We start from the raw sequence: 8,965 nt of genomic DNA on the forward strand, positions 1-8,965 counted from the left end.
ACATGCCTACCATTATTTAGGACGAGCCTAAAGGTAGTCTGACAAATATCCTAGGCTACAATCTAAGCCAACAAACAGTTCACTTTTAATTTACAAAATGTTTCAGAAGGTAACATTTACTGGGAAAGGAATAGTTCAATAAGGGAAGCATGAAGTTATGAATCCATTCCAAGAACTAGCCTATGCTAGGCCTACGACATTTTCATCGCTGTAAAGCTTACTAAAGTGACCAGGTTCTACAACTTTAAGGGCGTTTTCACACCAATAATTTGATTATTTGGTCCGCACCAGACAGTAAAATTGTTACTATGTAGCATACAGACTGCAGTGTGGACTGCTTTCACACCCGCAAACGAACTAAAATTGGTCCGATTAACCTTTCCTCACCAACATTTATCTTCCGGTAGAAATAGCGCCAATTTTGATTCACTATGGAGCCACACGTTCGTACTTTGGTCATTGTTCTTGTGCTAGTGTATTACATTCTCTGTATCAAGCATTTTTGGGAAAATATCCAATTTGAGAATGAGTCGCGGCTGCGACTGGAGAACAATGTTCTGATGCACTGGAGTCGCCGGAGACGTATAGCGCGTCATTTCAGCCGGAGGAGACGCACTATTTTCAGAGATGCAGTCATTCTGATGATGAGACGAACGTCTTTCCAAAGACCCACAAGGTATGCTCATTACCTAACAAGCCAGACCACAAGGGTCTACATTATACATCGTTTAAACTGCAGTATCTGTTATGTGTTAAAATGTCAATATCCAGCTGTGTGATCTAGCTGATCCTGTGTAGGCCTACTATTTAGCATACAGCATATAGCCTTCATTTATTAGCCAGGCTGCATTATCAGACCACAGTGGTAGCATCATTTAAAAAAAAAAAAAAAAATAGTGATACAGTGCATTTCTTATGTTACTGGACTGCTGCAGAGGGATGCTTTAGATATTTTAGTTTTAAAATTACATTTATGACAGTCAGCTTCTGTAATTAGACAACAGGTTGATAACATAACAGCAAATGGGTGCAATGGACCTATTGGTTAGTAGCCAGTATACAAATTGCAACATGGACCTCTACTCTGCCTGTTATCAATTCTGTCTACTCTGCCTGTTATCAATTCTGTTTCTGTGCTACTCAGGAGCAGATGGACATACCCAAGGAGTGATGGCTGGTGGCCCCATATCTACAGCACCTGGACAGACAGAGAATGGCTGTCCAATTTCCGGATGCGAAGAGCCAGTTTTGATCACCTGTGTGACACACTCCGTCCATGGCTTATACGCCAAAACACAAATTATAGACGGGCTGTGACAGTAGAGGTCCGTGTGGCAATTTGTATTTGGAGATTGGCGACGAACCTGGAGTATAGGTCCATCTCACACCTGTTTGCCGTTGGGTTGTCAACCTGTTGTTTAATTACACAAGAGGTTGTGACTGCTATAAATGTAATTTTAAAGCCCAAATATCTAAAGCATCCCTCTGCAGCTGAGTTTAGGGTGATTACACAGGGGTTTCGAGACCGATGGAGGTTCCCTCAAGTGGCAGGGGCGATTGATGGCACACACATAAAGATTAGAGCTCCACCTGACCATTCTTCTGACTATTTTAACAGAAAGGGGGATTACTCAATAATTTTGCAGGCTGTAGTGGACCATAAATTGAAGTTTTGGGACATAAATGTGGGAAGACCAGGCAAGGTCCATGATGCCCGTGTTTTTTCCCTCTCATCCCTATGTGAGCGGGGCAGTGCAGGAACTCTTTTACCTCAGTACACTGAAATGTTTGAGGGGGTAGATATTCCACTTTTTCTTTTGGGGGATTCGGCCTATCCGCTTTTAAACTGGTTGATGAAACCTTATCCAGAGGGTGGACGGGTAACACCACAGCAGCTGAATTTTAACCACAGGTTAAGTCAAGCCCGTATGGCGGTTGAGCGTGCCTTTGGTCGCCTAAAAGGCCGTTGGCGCTGCCTTTATAAAGAATGTGAAGCCCACATTACATTTGTCAGTCGCATAGTGTCTGCTTGCTGTGTGCTTCATAATTACTGTGAGGAACATAATGAGGAATTTCTGGAGGGAGATATTGCTGTGGTAGAGGCCGAGGATGTTGGTCATCAGGAAGAGGTGAATGCACTACAGCAGCCCAACAACATCAGAGATGCATTATGTCAGTACTTCTCTACAATGTGAATGTTTAAACCATTGAAGCAGTACAAAGAATAAGTGGAGTGTTCTCATGAATAGTTTGTAGCTTGTTATGAAGTTTTACCAGAGTTATTTACCAGAGTTATTAGCTATTGTTGTTCTGATTTTATCATTCATCATTCATGTGCATAGAGCATACATCTTGAAGGTTACACATAGGAAAAGATGAGTACATGAAAATACTTCAAAACACTGTTTATTGCCTTGCAACAAAAACAATCTCCCCCTTGGGATGTTCACATTTTCAAAAATATATCAAATATCCTGTTTTAAATACAAATATGTGGCAATGTCCAAAACATAAATAGCTTATACATTTTCTTTTTTCAACAATATTTTGCTACTTTTGTCATTTGAAAAAAAAAACAAATAAAGTATAAAAATACCTCTGAGGTGTACTATATTTCTTTAAAATAAATGTCTCAAGAAAAAATACTTTTCACCTCGAACGAGAGATAAACAATTGCATCTGAAACAACAAGAAACAACTTCCACTGCAAAACCAACTTGCACCTAAAAAACATGTGCTTCACATTGCTTATACCAGCCTACATTGGGAACAGTTGTGTGTTAACATCCCGTAAAATGGATGAAACACTGTGGTTATCTTGTTGGGAGGTGGATGGGTTTGGTGAGGCAGAAGGATATTGTGAGGCGGGAGGATATTGAGGGATCACAGGCTGCTCGACAGTAGGGTGTAGTTGCTGATGTGACTGTGATGGGGGATGTGGTAGTGGGGGCCAGGCCCTAGAGGTTGTTGGTGTGGTTGTGGTGTTCCAGGAGGGCATTGCGGAGGAGTGATGATGTTGAGTATTCACAAGCGTGCTCACAAGCTGCATAATCATCTGGTTACTGGCCTGCTGTTGCAGCTGCATGGCATGGAATCGTCGTTCCTCTGCTTCCCGTTGAGCATTCAGATATTTGTCAAAGTTAGCTGACTCTTGATCCAGCCGGCGCTGCTCAGACCCCTGAATCTCCTGCATCATCTTTCTGCTCTCTGCCAAATATTCCACAACCTCATCATCAACTCTGTTAGACTTGGCTTTTCTCTTCCGTGCCTTTGCTCCTGGAATGGGTAGCTTTCCCCCTTTCTCACTATCCTCTGGTTCTTTCTCCTCATTCTCTGTGCCCTGTGCCTCAACCACATCTGACTCGTCAAGGGCGTTGCTGGAGTCTTCCACTGTAAAAGATAAAGGATGTAAATGTAAGGTCAATGAAAATTGAACATGCATGCATGTGTGTGTGTGTGTCTGTGTGTCTTGCACATGTAGTACAGTTGGCTTGAAACTGGCTGGCTTTAGTAGACCAATCATAATCTACACTTTACAATCCGGTGTTGATCATGTAAAAAATGGCAATGACACACTGATACTGACAGCTTGCAGTCTTCTGCTTTGTGAAAACATTTTTTGCATTTTATTTGCTCATTACACAAATGCTCAGGCATTATTCGTTTTTCTCAATCGCTTTGGTACAATTCTTGAATCATCCTCAACATTTGCAAAACAGTAAGTGCTTTTCTCAAAACTAATGCCTAAATGTTTTGAGGGTGAGACTAGTAGAGACCCAATACATTTTGATCAACGTGACAAAAGCAATTGATAATGTAGGAAACAGCAGATAATTGTACATAACCATTTGCATGGATGTACCAAAGCATTTGCAAATTGTTCAAAGAATGAGAAATTGCTTTTTTGATGTGCACAAGTGACACAACGATGTGAAGATTGAACAGGTAGCCTAGATTTGAGGATTTCAATTCTGATCTGAGAATTGTACCAAAGCAACTGAGAAAAACTGTAGCTAGGCTACCCTATAATGTCATAGTCTACAGTATTCAACTAGAGCATAGTTAGGCTGGTAGGTTACAAGCAAAAGAGAAAAAGATGACTCACCATCATCAGCATCTGGGTCAGATGCGTGGGTCACGTATGATGAGTCGGACGATGCTACAGACAAGGTAGGCTCTGCCTCACGGTCATCATTTTCTACCATATCCACAGGATCGACCACAGGTTTCGTTCCCAATATTTTGTCCACCTCGTCAAACCAGATAAATTTGTCTTTTTCCTTCCCGCTGCTCCCCGTCTTCCTAAGTGCATCGCGTACTTGAATATACTTCTGACGTAGCTTCTTGACTTTAAGCCGGCATTGCTCTGAAGACCGTTCGAAACCCTTCTCCCTCATCTGTTTACTAAATATTGCGTATATGTCGCTGTTTTTGTGGGTTGATGAAAGCTGTTCGTGGATGTAAGCATCCGACCATATGTCAATTAGGGCTTGAATTTCAGCAGTAGCCCAAGTTTGCCCACGGTTAGAAGATGGCCTCATGTTGTCTGTCCACCTGTAATGCTAACAGGAAATGAAATAATTGTGTCTCCCACCCAAGATGCATTTCGAATTGGCTTTTGCACCTGAGTTGGTCTAGGTTCGCGTTCTCACCAGAGGGACCGCACCAGAGGTCGACTTTTGGTGCGGAGTCAAGCGGACCGAGACCTCCTCTTTTTGGAGGTCTCGGTCCGCTTGTTTTGGTGCGCACCCGGGTGCGATTAATGCTTTCACACCAACGAAAACGTACCGAACTAAGAGGTTTTGGTACGAATGGACCGTTTGGTGCGCACCAAAAGATGTTGGTGTGAAAGCACCCTAAGAAGTAAAAAAAGAGGCGCGCATGGCGTGTGCTCTGTTGCCATCGTTCTGCACAAACAAACAGCCGTGACGTCACCAGTGCGCTCGCTTTTCTCTTTTTTTTTTTACTGTCTATGCGCTCGCTGCCCTCGCTTTTGCCTACTCTCTCACCGACACTCTCTGTTGTTGCTGCGCAACAAGAGGCGTGTCTTCCAATGATTTAAAGTAGGGAGAGCAGCCAGACAGAGCGGTATGACACTTCTTCATTCTGCCGCACACGCCGGTGCATGGCCCCAACACTGAGAGGGAGAGGAGGGAATCCCCGGGTGTCGCCTCTCTCCTGAGCGACTCGCATCCTTACATAGCTTACTCGACAGTTGGATGCTCGACACTTTACGCTACAAGCAAGCATGGCTCGGACTTAAGTTTAGTGAAACGTCAGGTCGCGAAGAGTCAAGACTGGAGCAATTCAGTCGCCTAACCATCTCCATTATTTTAGAAAATCGCACTGGAAAGAAATTAGTTAATAAGTTTTCATTCATGAGGTGTGTCTTTGTGAAGCTATTCATTTTCCGTTGTGTTTATAATCTTCGATGTCCTTGGCTTCTGAAATTAACTCATCACTGAAGAACAGGCTATTAGCCTACCTCAAATCGTGACAAGGATTTACCAGCTCTTCTGCTCTTGCAGGCAACCACCTAGTGATTTCGAAATGGCACTGAGCGGGACGCTTTTGCCATCCATATCCACATTTGCCAGCGGTGCATCTGTCAAGAACAAATCAGCGGGACCGGCCAATATAGTGAGTATGATCATGCTCTGTCTCAGGGGACATAAACTGAACATGAAGGATATCACATTTTCCCTGAGCTCTAATAATGTTTCGATTCATGCCCGATCTGTGGAAACTCCATTGCTGGAACGGTTATGTCATAGCCCGTAGTTATTCTTGTAGAAACATTGCCGCACTCAACTACAGCTGTAGGGGCGTGCACCATACACCGCTCCACTTCGTTCGGTTTTGTCGTGACACAACCGGAGAATCTTATGTTTCGACTTAATGGATTCTGTGCAGTAGTGGACTGATGAAGTTATACGCAGTCCACACTTGTAGCTGATAATATCTCTAAACAACATGGCATGTAAACAGTTTTGTTGAAGCCCAGGCCTAGGCTATAGGCTATCACATTACTCTTCAAATGTTGACTTGACTGTAGTCAGGTCAGATAGCCCAGTGATTTCTTGTTCCAGTGTAGGCTAGAACTATAGACATCCCAGATTAGTATTTAACATTGTGCCTTGAAAAGTACTCACATCTACACTGATACTGAGATGATGGTACATTAATCTCATAGCTATTTTCTGCGGTGACTGTGTTTCCTGAAACGGGCTGTATTTCCCCCCTCTCTGATCAGCGCTGGAAAGAGGAGCTGTCCCACCTAAAGAGACCCAGCCTGCCAACAGGTGGGAGCCACCCTGACCAGGAAATCCCTTCCGGAATGGCCAAGAAAGAGCCAGAAGACCTGGACTTGCTGGATTATGACTTCATCCTGTCAAACACTATGCTCCAGCAACAGCAGCAGCAGCAGCAACAGCAGCAGGAGGCCATGACAAGTGGTTCTAGAACTATGTCATCTTCCCCTGGATATAGCTCCTACCAGCTCCCCTCTCCCCAGGGCACCACTAGTGATATGCTGTACATTCCAGATATCACTGATGTCTCTCCCTCTGGGGGCTTTGTGGCTGAGCTCATGAGGCCAGAACTAGACCCCGCTTATCTGCAGCCTACCCCCAGTCTCCATGGGAAGTTTGTGGTGAAAACCACCATGGATATGGGAGATTATAATCAGAATGTCAATGTCAGCAAAGCCGGTGCAGTCTCGGATCCCTCACTGGCCTTCATTTGCCATCGAATTAAGCAGGAGAGCCCTAGCACGTGCACTATCACACGGCCCATTGACATCCACCTGGGTGTCAACTCGAGACATGGGTCCAGCCAAAGGGCCCCTGGACTTGACTCCCATGCATTCCCTGGAGGACACCCTTTGGTCACCAGAGGCTCTTCTGCTTCCCTATCCCCAGATGACCACCACCCCTCCACTCAGGTCTTAGGTCGACCGCAACTGCCTCTGTCCCCAGGATACCACACCTCACCGAGCTTCTCCCCTTTCCCGCAGCCTCCATCCCTGCAGTACCAAGGTTAGTTTAGTTCAGTTGTCCCTTTCCATGCTTGCTAAACCATTTTCATTGCTAAACATGCTTCAGGGGGCACGCTCAACTTACCTTCCTCTCTATGCTAACAGAGCTCATGTCTCCAGCTGAGTGCTTGCCGGAAGAACCTAAGCCCAAACGGGGCCGCCGCTCCTGGCCCAGGAAAAGGATTGCCACACACACCTGTGACTACGCAGGCTGTGGCAAAACCTACACAAAAAGCTCACATCTGAAAGCACATCACAGAACGCATACTGGTATGTGTCACCTGCTATTGTTCAGTTTGGAGAAAGAAATATGTTTACAGTAATGGCATGGAGTTGTAAGACGCGAAAGATGCAAATATTGGTTAATGTAGTGATACATACTTTGTGTATTATAAATGCATACTAGGTGTATCATAATACACCCAGAAAGATTGTATGTCTTTTATAGCTTTACATGTAGTCTTTTAGTAAATAACTTTACTAAACAAATTGGAGTTAGATGTGGTTTGATTATGTCATGTATGCAGACTTCCCCTCATCACAGTGGTATGGCACAGTGGTTGTAATGTTTCATTTATTAATTATTTTTTAAAACTAGTCTTGAAAATGCAAGTGAGCAGTCCAGTCACCAACCACTATTTAAACAGCAGGTTGATATTGAACCTGTGTAAATAAAACTGCAGGCCTGATTGATCTACTCAGATATGAATGTTGTGTGTACATGGCCTTTTTTATCTGTTTTATCTGGTCTTTGTGTTTGATTGAAGTGGTGATGGAAATGTGTTGCAGTTTTCCCCCTAATTGTTTTGTTGACCCTTTTTTTTTTAGGAGAGAAGCCTTACCACTGCGACTGGGAGGGATGTGGCTGGAAGTTTGCCCGCTCTGATGAACTTACAAGGCACTATAGGAAGCATACAGGTCACCGGCCCTTCCAGTGTCAGAAATGTGACCGGGCTTTCTCGCGCTCGGACCATCTTGCACTGCACATGAAACGACACTTATGAGCTCAGTGGAAATACACAAAACTGAAATCAAATGAGCTCGTATGGCTCCGTAGACATGCATTGCCTTTCAGATGCTCACTAAAATTGTATGACAAGCTGTGTTGTCCACGGCTAATAGCAGCCTTTTAGGGCTTGCAGATGTATTTTTATGGTGTTTTTGTTGTCTTCCATTGGCTGGTTATACTTGGAGACCTTTTATGTTTTCCTTTGTTCCTTGGGATGGAACTGGAATTCAGCTCTTTCACAATATTGACAAAACTTGGAGGACCAGGTGCCAAAGTATGACTGGAAATATATGAATATCAGGGATGTTAAAAACAGACAGAATTGTATATGTAAACAGAGGCCTTCAGAGACATTCCATTGTATTTACGAATACACACTGTTCAACCTACTGTCTAATAAATCTATTTTTATATTACTTTTGCAAACCATTAATTTCAGGTACATACATGTTTATCTGTCAGAGGATGGTGCTCAGTAACTCATCAGTGTTTTAAAGGTACCAAAGAGGAAAATAGATTTCATACAAAATGTCAAAAGTGCCATGTAATTATCTGTGCATTTCCTGGAGTTGATCTATCTTCCGCATCTTGTCTTCAATCAGGTGAATATAAGGTGTCTGAATGGTAATAGCAATCTGAGCTGCACTGTGGCTGAAAAGTGCAATACTTTGACAATATGACATGTCTATTTTTGTAAAAAAAGAAAGAAAAGTAAAGAAAAAATAAAACAAAGGATAAACAAATAATGTTACAAAGAAGAATGAAACAACTGAACAAAAAGTTTTGTTATAGACAAATAATGTAATATAATCTTCTGTTTTGTATATTTGTGAATAATGTTTTGTAAAGGTTTTGTATTTTATGTATTCAATACTCTGTAAACAGAAATTAAAAATGAGCCTTTATATAAAGCAACCTTG

General features: G+C 43.0%; 2 protein-coding genes across 3 annotated transcripts; one reads left to right on the plus strand and one right to left on the minus strand.

Moving 5' to 3' along the window:
- Nucleotides 1-2,743: 2,743 nt before the first annotated feature.
- On the minus strand, nucleotides 2,744-4,397 carry LOC134100403 (uncharacterized). Its single transcript, XM_062553578.1, has 2 exons — nucleotides 4,106-4,397; nucleotides 2,744-3,390 (listed from the first exon to the last, which is right to left on the minus strand). Exons 1-2 carry the CDS (start codon nucleotides 4,395-4,397, stop codon nucleotides 2,759-2,761), a joined length of 924 nt encoding a protein of 307 aa, XP_062409562.1. The 3' UTR covers nucleotides 2,744-2,758.
- A 684-nt stretch (nucleotides 4,398-5,081) lies between these two features.
- On the plus strand, nucleotides 5,082-8,965 carry klf4 (Kruppel like factor 4). 2 transcript variants are annotated; one of them, XM_062554908.1, is made up of 5 exons: nucleotides 5,082-5,383; nucleotides 5,529-5,640; nucleotides 6,254-7,037; nucleotides 7,142-7,306; nucleotides 7,865-8,965. In XM_062554908.1, the coding sequence occupies exons 1-5, from the start codon at nucleotides 5,220-5,222 to the stop codon at nucleotides 8,038-8,040; spliced, it is 1,401 nt and encodes a 466-aa protein (XP_062410892.1). In that variant the 5' UTR covers nucleotides 5,082-5,219; the 3' UTR covers nucleotides 8,041-8,965. The 2 variants fall into 2 exon arrangements, with proteins under 2 accessions (XP_062410892.1, XP_062410893.1); XM_062554909.1 differs by having other exon boundaries at nucleotides 5,082-5,640.

The sequence above is a fragment of the Sardina pilchardus genome, chromosome 14, assembly GCF_963854185.1.
Source record: "Sardina pilchardus chromosome 14, fSarPil1.1, whole genome shotgun sequence".
Lineage (NCBI taxonomy): Eukaryota > Metazoa > Chordata > Actinopteri > Clupeiformes > Clupeidae > Sardina > Sardina pilchardus.